The following is a 20728-nucleotide window of genomic DNA, read 5'->3' on the forward strand; positions in this document are numbered from 1 at the left end:
GGAGAAGTTCAATGCATGGAGTGTCAAATCTCTCTCTATGTCTTGGAGGATGACTCTTGCCAAGTCCTCTTTGCTATCTCTTCCTACTTTCATCTCTTCCCACTCATTAATCCCTAAGCGTGTCTTATATGAGTTAGACCGCATTTGTAGAGACTTCATTTGGCATCAGAATTCGGAGACCAGGGGCCTTCACTATGTTGCATAGGAAGAACTTTGTTTACCAAGAGCTATTGGAGGGATGGGTCTATTTTCTGCTGTCAAGAAAATTGGGCCTCTTCGTGCTAGGATTGCTTGGAGATTTTATCAAAATCCCTCTTCTCTGCTTCGCAATTGTTTAACTGCCAAGTATGGTTCTAATACTTGGAATGGTAAACCCATGAATGGGCAATCTGCTGCCCGATCAATCATTTTGGATGGCACTACTTTCCTTAAGCCTATTGTCAAATGGAAGATTGGCAATGGTACTTATATCAATGTTAAGAATGACATTTGGATACTTGACAAATGTTTCAACAAGTGGTCAATGCTTGCAGATTGTGTCAACCTTGAGAACTTGGTGCTTAACAACTTTATCCTTGATGATGGGAATTGGAACCTGACGGAACTTAAGCAGTATTTTAATGCTAGCTTGATTAATCTAATTGTCCAAAATTGTGTTATCCATGTTCGTGTTGAGGATCATATGGAGCTTCTTTATCAACATTCTGGGAAATCAATCTCATCATTAGCTTATGCCGAATCCACTAAGTCCCTCAATTCACTTGATGATTCTGGTTTTATTGCTTGGCTCCGGAAACTGTACCTCAGACCGAGAATTGAACTATTTTGGTGGAGATTGTGTAAGTTTACCATTCCCACTAATGAGTTCTTGAAGTATAGACGCATTGGAAATAATGACCTTTGTGCTAGAGGATGCTCTGAAGTGGAAAGTAGTGCTCATGTTGTGGTTCACTGTAAGTATCTCATTGATGTCATCAAGATGTTGAGATCATGGGGGATCAATGTTCCCATCTTCAGCTCGCTGGCGGATTGTCTCCATCATTTAAGACACCTAACGAATTATTGTCCGGACATTGTCAAGATATACTGCACTGCTGTCTTCTATTCTTGGAATTGCATAAATAATTTCAAACATGGCGGTCCATTGCTGCCCACCTCTGTGATTGCTGCCAATGTCCTGTTTACGGCTACTAAGAAGAATTCAATGCTGGTTAACTGGGATGCCTCTCTCTATTGTGAGTTTGATCTTTCATGGCGTCCCCCATCACCGGATTGGATTAAAATTAATGTTGATGCATCCTTTCTTGACTCAAATTTGGCTAGTATTGGTGGTGTTGTCCGTGACTCCATGGGTAAATCGCTCCTAGCTTTCGGCAAACAACAACTTCATTGGGACATTAATCAGCTCGAATTGGATGCTATTTTTTCCTTGAAGGATTTCATTTCTGATTGGATGTTTGATAGCAAAGGATTAATAATTGAGGGAGATAACTACAATGTTATCATGTTCCTTCAAGATTCAATGAAGAAATCTAAGACTTGCAACCGAATTTCCGAGAAGATCTCTTTTCTATATGATTTCAATAAGGTGATTTTTTTACATACCTCTAAAATTTGTAACAAGGTGGCTGATTTATGTGCCTCCCTTGCCTTAGATAATACCTTTTGTTTTGTTTCTTTTACCAATTCAGATATTCCTTCTTCCTTGTTTGACCTGTTGAAGAAGGAATATGTGATATGCACTTTATGATTAGCTTGTATTAGGTTGCTCTTTCTCCTTTAATGCAAATGTGCACTTATCAAAAAAAAAAAAAAAAAAGACCAAAAGGACATTATCCTACAAAAGTCAAAGGTTTAAATTTATTTGTTGCTGCTTTAAGCTCGTCCAAAGAAAAGTTACGATACAAAGGAATACCAGGAGCCACCAGCTTCATTATTTGAGAGATTTACACTTTGAGGTGAACACGAAAGCATTGTTTAGAAATATAATTAATCAAATATGTAATCATTGTGCAACAGTTTGAAAGGTTGGGAAGAATTTTAAAAATTAGTTATCTGAAAAATTTCAACAAAAAGCATTATATAAGAAGAGAAGCATATGACTCTTTGAAATAGTGTGTGAGAGATTACTGGCATCAGCTAGTTGTGAGCGCCCCCTCGGCTTATCCTACAATGTTAGGCAGTGCCCGAGCCGGCAAATAAAAGAAATGAAGGTTGTAAATAACAACCTCAAAAAGACATAACAGTAAGAAGAAATCAGCCAAGAAAGCACAAAATCCTATCAAACTCGAGAAATAATAAAAGTCTTCCTGCAAAAATTACTAACAATGAATAAGCCCCATTTGGTTGCCAAGGCTAAGGACCATCTTTTGGGTGCAGTAGCAAAATTGAACATAAAGTATAACATGTAAAAGAGAACCACAAGACCAAAAACAAAAACAGGAAGCACCTAAGCAGCAAAAAAAGATCCAAAATATAAAAAAATGATCAGTCAGAAACACAATCCAAGTAGCAGACCCATAAACATAAAGAGGCCTCCAAGGTTGCCAATGCAGAGCCATGGCCATCCAAGGGAGCATAGAAAGGCAGCCTCATCATTGTCTATCCAAGCCCAGCCATATAGAGAAATCCCTACAAACAACAGTAGCACTACCAGTCCAATTGAAAATTACCAAATAAACGAATAGCAATAGTAGAAAGATAATTTTTAAATTAGTTTTTTTATTAGTTTTTTTTTTTAGTAAATTTAATGAATAAGATTTATTAAGATGAAATTTAAATCATGATATAAATTTTCTCCGAGGTGATATACTTATATAAAGAAAATCAAGTATACTATTAGAGGTTTTTCTCATTAAATTTCTATTTAAAATATACTATTTTAATATAAAAAATGATTCAAAAATTGATCATTTATATTTTACAATATTCTTATAAAAAATCTTAAAAATAAAAATCTTTGATAAAGTAAGCATAAAAAATATCATTATTTTTCCTAAACCTACTCATTTGTATAATAATATTTTTTTTTTTTTATGGATGGCAATAAATGAAATGACTTAACAACTTCATGCTATTTGATATGAAAAATCCAATTTTGGGTTGATATGTTCATTAAATAGGTAAGCTTCCACTTTACAATTCTAGCACACATCTCATTAGTAGGTCATTTCATTTCAAAATAGAGTTAACCCGCGAACAGTATTTTGACCTTAACTCTATTTTGACCCAATTTTGATATGTTTAATTATTTTCCCTTGAATACTTTTGCTAGTTAATATTATCTTTTTTTTTTTTTTGATCAATTAACTTATACTCTCTAATTAACTTCCAACTGAATAGAAGGTAAACACCAGAATAATTTATTTTCTTTTTTTATTCAAAATGTACATATAAATAAGAAAATTATATACACTGTAGTACATAGCTATAATTGGAATAAAATGAAGTAAAACTTGTCATGAATATACAAAACGTACTAGTTTGTTTTTGTTATACATTTATTTTTATGTCTCTATTTTTCTTTTATGGTTTATTATTTTGTGTCTATATTGTATTTTTGTTTGCAACACTTCTTATATCATTATCCTTTTAAATTAAAAAAAAAAAACTTTGTGTTTATTTCTTCTCTTTTAAGTGGTACTTTTTATTTCTTGTTAGTTATGTGCTGTTAGATCTCTTTTATATGCTTTTAACTTGTGAAATCTATAGTGGAAGAAATATATGTTTCTGTTGATCATACTGTATGATTTAACATGTACTGTATGACTTGGATCGTATTGTACTAATAAACTCTCGTCGATGCTATTTGTGGTTTGTAATAAACATATTCTATTTTGACATAAAAAGTTAAATAAGTAAATGCTGGCTTTGTTAAAACTTAAAGGATAAATGAATATTATGAAATTATATATCCCTTCTTATTTCCTTTGCATGATAATTCCTTATTTGAACTTGGAATCTAAATCAAATTGGAGTTGAGATGGTTGAAATGAAAGCTCTTTCATTCTACTGCATTTTTTATATCATGAGTATTTTTTGTAATTTGATAAATGAGATTCATTATTTTTCATAAATCAGGCAGTTTATTCCTATTAGAATACCAGGTTTGCTTTATAGATTATTCCTCCCTATATAAGAGAGTGAATTGCTCCTCTCTTCTATTTGGAAGATAATCTTTACAATTGAGATTCTTGAAGATTTAGAAAGGAAGCAATTTGTAAAAAAAAAAAAAAATTCAAAAGATACACAAGTTGAGCCCAAAATCAAACAATGCACAATGACGCCAAAAATAAAAAGATGCACTAAGTGTATCAAAAACAAAAAGACACGTAATGTACGCCAAAAGCTAATAAAAGAGGCACAAAATGAGTCCAACTTAAATTCGCTTCTCTTTCTAGTAAATATTTAAATCTTAGAAAATTCTTGTGTTTCAGAATATGTTGTATACTTGATCGTGGAAAATCTTGGTTCTTTACTATCACTTTTATAGTAATATTCTATTCAATATATTTAATGTTAGTAGTCTAAAAAGTTTAAGTTTCCCTATCTAATTGTAATTGTTGAATTAGATTTTTATTCAAACAAAGGACTTTAGCCTACGAAGATGTTAAGTTGGGTGTGCAAACTCTAGAATCCCTTGATTGTAATAAGTCAACACTTACCTTATTTGTCTTTTCTGTCTATAAGAGAGTTTATTACATTTTCAAAAATGCTTAGGAGAGTTCTCATAACTGTAATAGTTCTTTCCTTACCTAAGTTGTTGGTCATTTTGAGTCTGTTTGTCTTATGCCTTTGGTGTTTCTATTGTCTATTTTTCTTCCTTCTATTTTCCCTCTTTTCTTGATGTTAAAAGGGGGAGCAGAATTTTAGTTTTTGTCATTGTTATCGTTATTTTATGTTGTTGATTTCTATTATTATTATTATTGTTTGCATATTAATTAAAAATAAAAAAATAGTTTTTACACTCCCTTTTCTTATAGTTGGTTATCATCTAAGGAGGAGTTTAGAGGCAATTTTTTGAAAATCTAAAAACCACAATATTTGTCATCATAAAAAAGGGGGAGATAGTTGCAAACCATATTTAAGCACTCTAATTTTGATGATAATAAATATTATTGTATCTTACTAGCTTCTCTTATTTCTATAATATTTTGTTTTGTGTTTATGCATACTAACATTTAAGGAAATCAGTCCACCATTCACTTGGAATTCTGATCAGCTCAAGATTTGGTAGACTAGAGTTACAATCAATTTTCATTTTATCTAGTATTTTTTTTTTCTTGAGTCATATCATGTAATTGGATGGATAACATTACTAAGTAACCTAGCACACAAACAAGGGGAGATATAAAAATATTTATGAGAGAGTTATTTTTTTAGTAATTCATACTATATAGAACATGTTTCATACTATGTGAAGTATTTTGTATTGTATGATTAAAATTTATACTATACAAACTATTGTGCTCTTTCAAAACCCTAACTACTAAAGGTTAAGAAAGATATTAATTATGTACTACTTGTATAATATGATTTGGATCATACTGTACGCCATAATTAAAATATTTCTTAATTAATCCTATATAATTACTCGTGTACAGAATTGGTCATCCCATGGATTATACCAAATAAAATCTATGATTTTTGTGATGATTGTACTATACGATATCCACAGTACTCGACAATCACCCATGTATGAAGTTGGACATCCTAATGATCATCCCAAATGAATAGAAGGAATTTATATAGATCGTACCGGATGATTTTTGATCGTAATGTACGATGTATTATAAAAGTTGAACTGTTTGTCTAAATGATCATGCTGGACGAGTCTGAGTTAAACTAATCGTTCCATATGATACATGTATCATAATGTACAAATAGAAGTCGAATGGCTTGAAATTTAGGGGTTTTTTAAGCGTGCTTTTTAAGGGTTTTATATATTCTTTTGAGAAATATTTTGCTTCTTAGTCTTCTTGAAAGAGAGCTTGAGGGACAGAAAAATGAGAGCTTGGTGAGAGAAGAGGGAGATTTTATGAGGGAGAAGTTGTGAAGGGATTCACAAGGTTGCTCCAAGCAAGAATCTTACCTAGTATCTATAAGCATTTTCTTGGAATTTATGTGGCCCAGAGAAGAAGTTCTTTAGTAAAGATCATGGTTCTTTGACAGTCACCTGGAGGGTGAAAATAGAGTTTCCATTCTCTGACCATCAGCAAGAGGGTGAAAATAGAGTTGAGATTCTCTTCATATAAAAGAGTCACATTTCTCTGCCACACCGGGAGGTGAAACAGCGTATGTACAGGCTTCTCCACCTTGCTATGGAAGTAAAAGGAGAGTCACTACTATTTAGTGCAATACTTGGAGAGGGAGTCTCCAAAGAATGGACTTAGGTCAAGCTGATCAAACCACTATAAATTTTGTTGTATTCATTCTTATTAATTTTCACACTTTTTTCCACATTAATTTTTCTTATAATTGCGTGGGTGAAACTCTGATTTATCCTTTTTTTGTGAATGTAATTTGCTTCCACTTCAAGTTATAAAAAGATTTTCTTTTTTTTAAAAGAAGTTTTTAAAAATATCCAATTCACCCCCGCACTTGGTTAGCCTCGGGACTATATCTTTAAGGTTTCATAACTACCATGAACTTTCAATTGGGTATAAAGCTAGCTCCAAAATTTGAAAAGATTTCCCATTTGTTATATGTTGATGAGGTGTTATTATTTTTTGTTATATATACTAAAGAAGCTAGTCTTATGAAGAAGTTATGGTTGATATTTGTGGCTCAACATGTCAAAAGGTGAATAAGATGAAATCTCAATTTTAATTTGGGAAATTAGTGAATGGAAAGAGAAAGAAGATTGCTGAGAAGTTGGGGTTTAAAATTAAAAAAGAGATGTAGTACTTAGGTGTGAAGATGGCGATGAGGAGGTTTGTAAGCTTTTATTTCCAAATCATTCTAGATCATGCTTTGGAAAGGGTAAATGCATTGGGCAATAAGTGTCTTTCTATGGCTAATATAATTCTTCTTATTAAAAGTACTTTTCTATCGCTTCCTATTTTCTTGTCAACTCATCCATTGGTACTTATGGGTTTGCTAAATGAGTTGGATAAGCTATGTAGGGATTTTATTTGGCGCAAAGATGACAGAAGAAAATATTTACATTATATTTCTTGGGAGGGGTTATGCAAACCTAAAATGTTGGGAGGTTTGGGTCTTCATTCTTCGGTTCATAAAGTTGGTCCATTAAGAGTGAGGATTACTTGGACATTTATTCAAAATCCTTTTTTGTTATTTAATTGTATTATCATCTCAAAATATGGAAGTGTGTTTGGACTGCTAGTGTTGAAAGGGGTGCTTCCCCTTCTTGGCAGATTTTGGTGGATGAAGCGAAGTATTTAAAGAACATCATAAGATGGAAATTGATAGTTAGAAATAAAGTGAACATCTTGAATGACGTTTGGATCCTTGATAAGTCTCTTAATAAATGTCCAATGTTTGCTAATTGTTCTGATTTACAAGATACATTAGTTCAACAATTTATATCATATAAAGGAAGTTGGAGTTATTCTGAACTCTAGAAATTCTTTGATGATAATCTTATCTCAGTTATTATACATGTTCCTTTATTTCCTGGTATGGGGAATGATTGTATTGAGATCATTAATTAGCATTCTGGGTGATCAATAATAGCTTTATCTTTTTAAGCCTCAATGATGTATGTATATTTAGTTGTATCTTCTGAAATGGTGAAATGGATCAAGAAATTTAAGCTCATACCAAAGGTTGAGATGTTTAGTTGGAGATTACGTAAGGATGCTTTTCATACTAACTATTTTCTTAATTATTTAAATCTTTTACAATCTAATTGTTGTGCTAGAGGATGACATGAGCTCGAGAACCTATGCATATTACTGTTAAGTGCAAATTCTTAGTTGAGATTATTAACAAGCTACGTGAATGGGGTTTACAAGTTCCAATCTTCCAATCTTTTATGGGGTGTACATATGAGCTTAAAAGGATTTCTAATTTCAATTTGAATATAGTCAAATTATATTGTATAGCCTTTTTTTAATCTTGGAAAAGCTGGAATCAAATTAAGCATGGATTGACTTCAACTTCTATAAATGTTATTGCATCAAATGTTTTGACATCCCTAATGCAGCCAGCTATATCTCTGATGCTAAAAGACTAGGATGCTAATCTCCTTTTGAAGTCTGCTGATATTTATCATCCCCCACCACTAGATTGGATCAAAATCAATGTTGATGCATCTCTTATGGAATCAATTAATGCAGGAATTGGTGTTGTTATCAGTGATCGCACAGGACAATTTCTTTGAGCTTTTGGTAAACATGTATATCATTGGGATGCGCCTGAACTGGAGTTAGATGCAATCCTATTGATTCGAGAACATATCCAAACTTGTATGTTACAACAAAAGTGGTGATTTTTGAAGGAGATAACTTTAATGTCATGAAAGGCCTTTGAGAGTCAATGAAGACTTCTAAATGGTAGCTAGATGGTTTTTGGAATAAGGATCTTTTCTTTTTAAATGATTTCAACAATGTTATTTTCACTGTGCTTTTAAAAATTGTAATAATGTGGTTAATTGTTGTGCCACTTTTGCTTTGTATAGTAGCTTTGTTTTTGATAGCTTTTCTTAGGATAACATTCCTTCATTATTATTTAGTTTGTTAAAGATGGAACATGATTGTTATCTTTCATTTTAGTAGTTTGTAATACCTTCTTATTATAATGCAAGTTGCAATCTTCAAAAAAAAAAAAAAAAAAAAAAAAAAAAAAAAACAAAAAAAAAAAGAGAGATAAAGCACTGTTAATTAACTGTTGCAGAGAACAATATCATAAAACTACTACAAAGAGCAATGGACAACATCAAAGTTAATTATCTGTTGCAGAGAACAATATCATAAAACTACTAAAAAGAGCAATGGACAACATCAAATGGTGTAAATAGGGCTTGTTGGATCATGATATTACCTTTATTAATGATTTTAATAATGTTTTTTCCATCATGTGCCTTGAAATTATAATAAGGCAGCAATTTTTTCTGCTTCCCATGGTAGGGTTGGAAATTTCTTTTAGGATAATAATTTAAACAATAACTTACCTTAAATGCTTTTATTGATGTTAAACGAGTGCGATAGGATAACTATAACTTAGAGCTACAATTTCTTATTAAATAAGTTCTAAATACAGGTTCATAAAAAAAGGATATTTATTTATATTTATTTATTCATTATTTACATTTACTATTATTTATTTGTTTATTATAGTTTATTGCTTTTTATGTGATTAGATGAATGTTTTACTTTTTATTTTTATTTAAAATTTTAAAGGTTTACTATTTTTCTTAAATTAAATTTTTTATTTAGAGTTGAATGCATTTTAGTTTATATTTTTAAGATTTTTGTTTATTTAATTATCATTTATTGAAAATTAGCCTATCTAATGAATTAGTTAATTAAGGTAGTTAAGCAAATTTTATTTTAAAATTAAATTAACTCCAATATACTTGATATCATCACCAGAGATCATAAGTGACTTTAATGATGATCTCATGAGTTTGAAGTAATTCAAGATTTAATTTGTATTTTTTAATTATTTTATTTATTTATTTTTCAAATTTTCTCTCAATTTTAAATATTTTTTTATGTTTTATGTTGGGGATTTTTTGTCATTGAAAGGTTTATTGATTTATGATTTAATAAAATTTACTTTAGATTTTTAGGATTTATATTTAAATTCTAATAATTTGTCGAAGCTCTTTTTTTATGGAAACCCTTAGAGGGGCCTACGCATTGATTAAAATAAAAATTACTAGGTCCTTAAAAGGGACCTCGAGCTCTCTACTGCTAAAAAATACTACATAAAATTTTAATGTAAAACCTATGAGCTCAAGGTCCCTACTAATCAAGGGTATAAAAAAACTATGTATATTTTAGGGTGGCAAGCAGCCAACACCCAAAAAATGTGAAAGATCATATGATTGGTATTAATCACCATCTCTCCTCCAAAAAGTTTAAGAACTAGAATATCAACATTAAAAGGATCCTGCAACATAAAGTGAGAAACAAGAGGGGAAATGCACATGCAAATAGTTACATTGTAAAATAAGGTATGATCGTAGCTATAAATTAAATTATAAGGACCTTTACCAAGGATTAAAAAAAATTGCTTATAACAAACAAAGAGAATAAAATCCACATAATACAAACTAACACTGATGTCATGTATATAAATAGATAATTGCATAGGAAAGGATATAGATCCAACAGAAATAACAGGTAAAGCCTAGTCAGATAGGTACCAATACCATATGAGAGCAAGACCCACCAATGATGTCGTTGGTGATATTGATACATATGCTCACTGAAGCCTATCAGATCCACCAAGAACCACAAAACAAATGCAATTAAGAAATGGAACTGATAAGAGGAATTAAAAAGAAGAGAAGGAAAAGGATATCAATTATTAAAATAATAGAGACCAAAGGTTGAAGAGGATATGAAAAAGCTAATTTTAAGAGAGTTGTTATTTGCATGTTTTACATTCTGGCAACTTGTATAGTTTTGATGATTTCAAATATTATTATTTTATGTATAGTTATCTCCTAACACTTTTTGGAAGAGTTGTTTTTGCTCTTGTGTGTACTAACATTTCAGGAAAATCAAACTCCAGACTACAAAGACTTCAAATCGAATTCAGCATGATATACTTTGTGTATTTAAAAACTTGTATTTTTCTTTGAATTAAATTTGAGAGGGAGTGATTGTAATTGAGTGAATACACATACACACTTTAGGAGATTTTGAAAAAGTTGTACTGATCGTACGGGACAAACATAGTTTGTACGGGACGATCAAGTCAGTTATCTCCTTGTAAGAGTAATGGAACGAATAGGAATTAAAGAAAATTTTTCTACGTCCTGATCATCCAGGACTAAGTGTATTCGTCCCAGGACAAAATGTTCTCTAGAAAATTTTCGTTCAAGAACGAAGTGTATTCGTTCCAGGATGAGTTGCTCTCTGGAGTACTATCATCCAGGATGAAGTGTATTCCTCCCGGGATGATTTGCTCTCTGTAAAACTTTCATCCGGACGAACCTTAAATTTGTCCTAGGACAAAGTGAACCAACTCTGAAAAATTAAGTGTCGTTATGTAGTTTTTGGGAACCGACCCATGGAATAATTGTTTGTACCGGACGAACCTAGTTCGTACGGGATGATGTGTGTGTACGAAGTCATTTTTTACCCATATACATTAGGTTCATTTCCAATGCATTTAAGTAAAATCGTCCAGGATGATCCACGATCGTACGGGACGATCCAATTCATATTGACTTGAAAATTTACAGTTTTTTGATGATTTTTTATGTATTTCCTATAAATAGTCCAAACTAAACTACCACATAATCTTTTTGCCTACTGATCTTTGTGCATATTGAAAGAAGAGTCAAGGAGAGAGTGTGAGAGAGTGTTAAAAGGAGATTTATTGCCATTGGAGCGTGAAGGTTTCACTTGGTACTCAAAGTTAAGAGTCTTTACTCTTGGTTTGTGATTAATTCACTCTTTTCTCTCTTCCTTCTAGAATTCTTATGAAAAGATTTGTCAAAGAGATCCAATTCTCTGCTGACACTTGTAGAGTGTGAACAGCCGATGGGTTCTCTGCCCACACTTGGAGAGTGTGAATAGCCGAAGGGTTCTCTGCCCACACTTGGTGTGACGTCCCAGACATCTATAGTAAAAGGATTCATCTAACATTCTTCTTCTTATCCATTCTCTTCTTTTTTTTTATATTTCTTGCTCAGATCAATACATATATCCAAAAATGATAATTGCATTACAGAAAATAAATACATCAAAATACTATAATTCACATTTATATACAATCCAAAAGTAGCATTCAAAAGAACATGTACAATAGCCACTCGAGCTACAAAACAAGGCATAAACCAAAAACTACAAAAAACTACACTAGAGTCCGAAAGAAGCTTCACGTGGGAGGCTATGAACCTGAAATCATTAACCACATATAATGAGCTTAAATAGCCCAGCAGGTCACCAAAGCCTACAACTGAAATCAAAGCACGATACAAAAGGAATATGCATACCAATTAGTCATATCATTGCAGTCACTTACACATGATCATTTGAATCAATGCAGAATCAAAAATCAGTACAAAAATAGAAATCAATGCAATAATGGAAATCAATATAGAAACGGTCAAATCCTCAATTGACATTTAAAGAATCAATAAGCAGTATAAAAGTCCATAAAGCTCAATAAATCAGTACGTGCATCAAATCTACAGTAGTCGTCTTATCTATCACATAAGTCTATAACATCAGCCAAATCAATATAGCAGAATCGTATCAAAACGTACACTTACAGATCAATAAGTTATTTAATATCACTTGCTCAATCATATGCAATCCAGTAATCGGTATCCCGTGTTCAGTGAACCACATGTCACTTGCGCAGTATATCACGTGCATAATGTCAGTACTAGCAGCGTATGTATCAATATCAGTAACAATCAAATGACGACATGAATGATTATGCTATAATAGTGAAATCATGTAGTAAAAGTAAATCCGTACAGTAACGATAAATCCTCATAAATTAATTATATCAATAAAATCAATCAGATCAATAAAGAAATCAATTTCGGTCAATAGTATCAATCATTATGAAATCATATAAAATAATCAAATCAATACATCGTTAAAAAGAGTTGAAATCAAATCAATAAATCAATCAATGCAGTAAAATCATATCAATACAGTAAAATCATATTCTATATCACGTGATCAGTGTATCACATGTATTAGTCAGTAATCGGTGTATCACGTGCTATAAGATCGGTACAATGAATCAATGTATCGGTGGATCAGCAGTATCGGTATCAGTATCGGTATCTGTAGTATCAATGAATCAATAATATCGGTATCCATAAGATCAATGAATCAATGAATCGATGCAATATCAATATCCATATCAGTATATGTATTCAGTGACATGTATAGTATGAAATATCAATGAAATCGTGCAATGACAAAAAACTCATAAATCCGTACAGAATTTAGATAATCACAGAAATTGTATATAATCATATGAAATAAGATATTCAGATACTTGATTAGAATAAAACAGCTGATACAGAAGAACTGAATTTATTTCGAATAGCATAATATTCAAGTCAGATTTCGCAGAACCAACAAAATCGTAGAACAAACAGAATCATACAGAAAAAATGGAATTGTATAGAACAAAGATAATCATACAGAATAAATGGAATCATACAAAACAAATAGAATCATCCAGAATAAACAGAATCGTACAGAACAAACAGAATAAACAGAATCGTATAGAACAAACAAAATCATACAGAACATAATTCAAATCATAAAATAATATTTCATATAACATATATCAGATTTCCGGACCCTGATAGATTCTCAACGGATTCTAGCCCCTTATGCCTCCCTTCCCTGATACTGACAAAATCTCAACGGATTCTAGCCCCTTATGTCTCCCTTTGTGCTTAAAACACTAGAACAGAACCCCTTCCCTGACACTGATAGAATCTCAACGGATTCTGGCCCCTTATGTCTCCCTTTGTGCTTAAAGCACCAGAATAGAACAGATATACATAATTTTCAGAGCAGATCTTATTTTTAGATTTCCCGGACGTAGACAATGAAATCACAAAGGATTCCAGCCTCTTATATCTCCCTTTGTGGTTAAAGCACCAGAACATAACATATATACAAAATTTTCAGAATATAACTTGTTTTTAGATTTCCCGGACCCAGACAACGGAATCACAAAGGATTTCGGCCCCTTATAACTCCCTTTGATATTACAGCACATCAAAACATGCAAATCAGAAAAATTGAATACTTCAGAAAATTCGCCAGTAGCGTAACGGCAGTATACAAAATTTCCACAAAATTCATAAATTCAAAAAATCACCAAATTACCAGAAATTGTGTAAAACAACGTTACAAAGCTTTACATGTACTGAAGCAATATTTTCCAACAGCCAGATAATTTTCTATTCGATAAAAATTGAACAGAACTTAGAATATCCGATAAAAACTTTACAAAAAATACTCAAATCATACAAAAACATCAGCTCAATAACATACCAAATTACGCGGTAAAAGTTTTGTCATTACAAAGATATGTATGTTTTTCGGTAATGGAAACACAAAACTGAGCAAAAAATTACTAAAACACGAAATCTTCGAAATCAGAAATAGGATTCGCGTACTGTGAGACGAACAATTCTTTCAACAGCGGCGTCGGACGAAAAGAGCACCGCGATCTCCAAAACCCAGCTTCTTCTTTCTCTTTCCTTCTCTTTCTCTCTCCTGCCTTTTTCTCTCTCCTGCCTTTTTCTCTCTCTTCGAAAAATATCTCAAATCCTCAATTTATCAAGCAGGATCGTCCCGAACGATTCCCATTCATCCTGGGACGACCTCCTCTGGACTTAAAACATCCAGATGAAATTAATTCCAATTTTCTTCGTCCCTAGATGAAACTCTCTGTTCGGTTCGTCCCGACCCTTACAGGTTCGTCCAGACGAACCATACATATTTCTTCACAATTTTCTTCAGTTCGTCCCGTACCAAGGCCAGTTCATCCGAACTAACAACACTAAAAAAAATCATCTTCGGAGGGGTTTTACACTTGGAGAGTGTGAATAGCCGAAGGGTTCTCTGCCTACACCAGGAGAGTATAAAAAGATGATGATTCTCTGCCAACATTGGGGATAGTGTAAAAGGATAAAGGTTCTCTAACAACATTGGGGATAGTGTAAAAGGACAAAGGTTCTCTACCAACACTGGGGATAGTATAAAAGGACAAAGGTTCTTTGCCAACATTAGGGATAGTGTAAAAGGATGATGGTTCTCTACCGCACTGGATAGTGGTGGAAAGAGTGTTTGTAAAGGCTTCTCTTCCTTGCTGTGGGTGCAAAAGGAGAGTCACTATTGGTATTAGTGCAATACTCGGAGGGTGCCTTCGGGGAGTAGATGTAGGTCTAGTTTTGACATAACCAGTATAAACCTCGTGTCTTTATTTTTTCGCCGCCTTTTTAATTTATGTGTTTTTACTTTTAAAACTGTGGTCGAAAAATATTTTCTACAAAACTCATTAAAGTTTATTTTTAAATTTAAAAATTAAAAGGAGGGATTAATTTTTTAATTACCAATTCACCCCCCTCTTGGTTAGCCGCTGGGACATATGCTTAGGTTTAACAACCTAATTCATAGTGAATGAGTTTCAACAAGTGGTATCAGAGCTTTGTTTCAAAACTATAAGTTTAGACTACTTTTTGATTAATGTAGATGGCTACATTGGGAAACCGAAATACACCCGAGGGTTACTCTATAACTAGACCTCCACTATTCGACAATATACCTTTTGATTTTTAGAAAATACGCATGTCTACATTTTTGCAGTCACTTGATTATCGTATGTGAAACTTAGTTCAGGAAGGGTATACAAAACCAACTAGATTAGTTGATGGAGTTAGAGTTGAAACACCTTTTGCAGACTGTATAGTAGAAGAACGTGACTTAGCACACCTAAATGCCAAATACTTAAATAGTTTCTTTTATGCTTTAAAATCAAAAGACTACATACAGGTTTCCACTTGTAAAAGTGGAAAGGATATATGGGATAGACTTTGTATAACATATGAGGGGACTAATGAGGTTAAGCAATATAGACTTAATATCTTGTTGCATGATTATGAACTATTTTGCATGAAACCAAATGAATCCATTTCTGATATGTACACAAGATTCACACAAATAGTCACCTCTTTACATGCACTAGGTAGGGAACTAACAAATGCTGAAATGGTTAATAAGATTCTTCGTTGTTTGTCTACTGCTTATGATGCTAAAATTATTGCAATTACAGAGTCTAAAGATCTAAACATTTACTCTATTAATAATCTTCTTGATTCGTTAATTATTTATGAGCAAGGAGTTAGCCAAAGAAAGATTGATGCAGGTGAACCATGAAGGGAGAAAAATATAGCACTAAATATGGAAGAGTTTGAGAGTGAACACTCACAACCTGAGGATAAAGACAACATCACATTGATGACTAGACAATTCAGAAGCTTTCTAAAGAGGAAGCAGAAGAGACGCCAGCATTGGAATAGAGGTAAATTTAATAAAAATGCCAAGGTTTCAAATGAAGTGATTTGCTATGAGTGTAGAAAACCTAGTCAAATCAAGACTGATTTCCTAAAACTCAAAGCTACTCATAGCAAGAAGAAGGTAAAGGAGAAACCAATTATAAAGAAGGGAAAGAAGAAGTTTCAAAGAGCCATCTAGGCGGACTCAGCTTCAGATTCATCAAAGACTGAGAAGGAAGAGGAAGTCACTAATTTGTGCTTAATGGTCGATAATCTTGATCAGTCAGATCAAGAAGAGGTATATGACTTAACCTATGATGAACTTTTTGAAGTTTCGGAACACATGCATGATGCATATAGAAAAATGAAGAAAATGCATGCTAGTCTAAGTTTAGAGTTTGAAGAATTACAAAAGGAACATAAAATCCTTAGGAAAGATCATGCTTTAATTGATGACAACCAAATAAAATTACTTGATGAGTTTGATGACTTGAATAAAAAACATGAAAATTTAAAATCATCCTATACTGAACTTGAAAAAGATTTTAAAAATTTTAAGGATGAATCGTAGAGCAGAATTTATAGATCAAATTATACAAATCGAATTTTGAAAGATATGAATTCATTTTACAAATTAACGATAAAAGCTCTCGAGGATAATAGGATACCCATAAATTTGAAAATTTTACTAATCCTATTATGTATCCTAAATTTATGCAATCCCTGAATAGTCAGATGAATGTAAGAAGACTTAGGAAACCATTTCTAAAAGTAAAATGTAATAATTGTGGATTGTTTGGATATATAGCTCACACTTGTACTTTGAAGATGAAAACTTATTTGGTGTAGAGATCTAAGATGCATAAATCTAGACATATCATACATGCATCTGGTTATAAATTGCCAAAAGAAGAACCCAAACTTGTTTGGGTTCCCAGGTCTAACATTTGAAAATTTTGCAGGGTCGCTCTCACACAAGACCTCATGAGAGCATATGGTACGTGGACAGCAGATGTTCAAATCATATGATTGGAGATACCACAAAATTCATATCGCTGGAAGCCAGGAGTGGAGGCAAGGTTACACTTAGAGATAACACCACAAGGAAGATGGTTGGATCAGGTATGATTAGAAATCTTAATAAATTTTTTATTGAGAATGTGTTATTAGTAGAAGGCTTAAAGCATAACCTGTTAAGTATAAGTCAGCTATGTGAGAAAGGATATTGTGTAAAATTTTTTCCTACTAGCTGAATATTAAGCCTAAATGATAAAGAGGTTTTGAATGATAAAAGGATAAATAATGTTTATATGCTAGACTTGAATTATATTCAATCTCCTATTGCTTTTTATTTGAAAACTGTATCTGATGAGTCATGGCTTTGACATAGGAGAATTTGTCATTCTAGCATGAAAAACCTTAGAAGGATTACCCAAAAGAAGTCCAATCAATCTTAGAGTAAATTTTTCCATAATATGCAAAAGTAGTCATATTTGTTTTAAATACTAAAGTCTCATTTGGATGATTTGTCATAAGGTGTTTTGTAAGCAATTTACCTCTAATAGATACTACAAATGTTAAGCAACTTGTTTCAAATGAATTCCTAGCTTGGTTTAGATCTTATGTGAACCCATTAATTTCAATTTTTTTATTGATTTACACCTTTTTTAATACTAGAAGCCCTAAACATTTAAAAATTTTCTTAGGTACATAACTGTGATAATAAGGATTTCGATAAAGGTCTGCAAGCACTAGTATGGGGCCCAATGCAAAATGTAAATACCTAGCCAATATATATAGTTAATGTGTTTAAATTTCATTCGAAGTTATGGAGTGAAAGAAGAAAAACTAAAAATTATAGAGTTTATGTTAGAGGGAATACTCAAGAAGAAGATAAGTGTGATTATTATGATATTCTGAATGAGGTTCTTAAGCTGGAGTACCTAGGAGAAGATAAGAACTTTATATATTTACTTAATTGTCAATGGTATGATCCAATACATAATAGAGGCATAAGGGTTTATCTTGTGTATGTTTTAGTATACGTAAAACATAGTAGAAGATACATAAAATTTGATTCATTTGTGTAAGCAAGTCAAGTTATTCAAGTTTATTTCAGTAAATATCATAGTAGTCGTAGAGATAAATAAGATTGGTTAGTTATCACTAAAACAAAAGTACGGGGGATAAATGATCAATAATATGTCATAGAATCAACACATTAAGAGGATGAGAAGTCAAATTGTAGGTCTATTGAAATTGATGAGATGTCAACTATAACATATAATGTTGAAATATATTTAGAGGAGTGAATAGTTTGATAAGCTCATCAAGTGAGAATAAGGAAGAAAGTGAATATACCTTGAAGAGCAATGAAAATATTTTTTGATTCTTAATAGTTATTGTAATTTAAGTGACTAAATTTATTTAAAACAAATCTTGGTAAATGTACTTATTAAATTATAGTTTTGGAAGTCAAGTTAGTAAACAAATCTTGGTAAATGTGTCTTATTAAATCCTATTTGTATGTTAATCATTGTATATTATGTAATTCTTCGTTCTTGTTATAACTAATTATTCTATATTTCATTTATTTTTTTTCTACTTATGCAAATATTTATAATTGTTATAATTTAATTTTTTTATATGTTATGATGATTTAATAATTGCTTCATTTACTACAGATGGCTTCAGGTGATGGTCTTCCTCATAGATCCTTGACTTCAAAGTTTTTCCGTAAGAAATATTTGAGCGGTGGACCAAGAAGGCCTAAAAAGGGTGATGAATGTGAGGGTCAGAGATCAGTTCCACCAGTGATACCATCACCACCACCTAGGATTCAACAGTAGTCCCCCACTGAGAAGGTTCAGGGATAGTCAGATGTAATTATGGTTGGAGTATCACCACCCTTTCCTGCGTACTTCCCTTCTATATCAATGAGTCCTTGATTTCCCTCTCTAAATCAGGCACACGCAGCTACATTCTATCCATATTACCCCCACAAACATTATAAACTGATCCATTCATTATATCTTACCCTCCTTACCACAACCTATATTATTACCCATATCATGTACAACCAGAACATGGTGGACCATATATACATGTAGAGATTGGTGTTGGGGATCCTGTAGCTACTATAGATAAGTATGTATACATTAAGCCTGAAGAAAATATGTAAGTTTAATTTATTTTGTAAAGTTATTATAATTTGATATATTATATGTTCTTGATAAAATTTTTACCTGGAACTTCACTCCCTCAAGGCTGCCTACCTACAAGATTCAGGACATCATACGGAATAAATATGATGCTCCTTACTTATCAAGGAAGAAGATCCCAAAAGAAGTTAGGGATATGTAATTTAGAGAAATTTAGGTATATTTATTTGGCATTAATTTAAAATTTTTGATTTCATTTGTATTAATATTACTTATGATGCCTATATTTTATATAAAGATTTTAGGTGGTTGCCTAAGCATGACACAAGGATCAGAATAAATTTTGAGAGGAGACGATCGACTCATCTTAGGGACATGTTCACTAATATTAGAAAGTGCGGGGAGCATCTAGTATGGATTGGTAAGGGAGTGGGTAAATTTGAGCAGAGCTTAGGTGAGCCCTAAGTTTATTAAATTGAGAGAGCAGAATAAGACAAATAGATCATGTGATTGTGAGGGTTTTGAAAGATCTCTTCATACTGATGGATCAATGCCTCATACTAAATATAGACGACGATTGGTAAAAACTTTCAATTAGTTTAATAAATATATGAATATTATTTTAACTATATCTTCTATTTACAGCAAGAGTTTCTTGTCTGGGAGACTATATCACTAGAGTTGCATACAAGGACTCATCAATGTCGAGCTGACCAATAGTGGGTTGATGAAAAGGAGAAAAAAGCTCATATGAGCATAATTTTTTGAGTAATATAATAAAATAAAAATAAATTTATTTTATGGATTTTTTCTTGCAGGATGATTTTATACGAGTTTGGAAAAGTCATCAATCTACTGCTAAGGGATCTTCTTAAGGATCGACCCAATATATGAGTATCAAATGTGCTCAGATGTTGTTAGAGAAAGGCAGAGGGGGAGTGTTTATAGTTTAGGTTCACAGGGATATGCTTAAGAGGGAATTCATCTAAGTCAGTATTTATAATGCTAGTGGAGCTGAAGAATCTGTTAGCTAGAGGGTTACTGCCCTAATAAAAGAGATAAAAGAGATAAGAAAGATTCAAAATGAGATGTAGGCAGAGCTGCGATCATATCAAGATGAAAATAAGAAAAAGAAAGAGTAAGAGTCGACAACTAAATTACAGGGCAGCGAGGACACGGAGGATGATTATTACTATTTTTTGTTTGATAAATATTTTGGTGTATTTTGAACATGTGACTGTGGATTTCATACATTATGTTTGATTGTAGAACATATGCTTTTTCCTTTATATAAATTATTATTTCTACTTATTGTGGATTATGAAAATATATTTTATTGAATGTGTTTTGTTATTTCATATGCAATGTTATGTTGATTTTGGAT

The 20728-nt window shown here is 32.1% G+C and overlaps 1 protein-coding gene across 1 annotated transcript; it reads left to right on the top strand.

Annotated features, from left to right (window-relative positions):
* The first annotated feature begins 238 nt into the window (after nt 1–238).
* Nucleotides 239–19032, top strand: LOC110094124. The gene is made up of 2 exons (XM_020819284.1): nt 239–1588; nt 18868–19032. The coding sequence occupies exons 1-2, from the start codon at nt 239–241 to the stop codon at nt 19030–19032; spliced, it is 1515 nt and encodes a 504-aa protein (XP_020674943.1).
* The last annotated feature ends 1696 nt before the right edge of the window (nt 19033–20728 follow it).

Source organism: Dendrobium catenatum, unplaced genomic scaffold (assembly GCF_001605985.2).
Source record: "Dendrobium catenatum unplaced genomic scaffold, ASM160598v2 fragScaff_scaffold_1192, whole genome shotgun sequence".
NCBI classification, from domain to species: domain Eukaryota; kingdom Viridiplantae; phylum Streptophyta; class Magnoliopsida; order Asparagales; family Orchidaceae; genus Dendrobium; species Dendrobium catenatum.

What these genes read in the sequence shown, in the direction of transcription:
- LOC110094124 (XM_020819284.1), top strand. Translation starts at nt 239, where the DNA reads ATGGGTCTATTTTCTGCTGTCAAGAAAATTGGGCCTCTTCGTGCTAGG. An exon ending in TTCTATATGATTTCAATAAG is followed by an intron (nt 1,589 to 18,867) that starts GTGATTTTTTTA and finishes CATTTACTACAG; the next exon opens with ATGGCTTCAGGTGATGGTCT.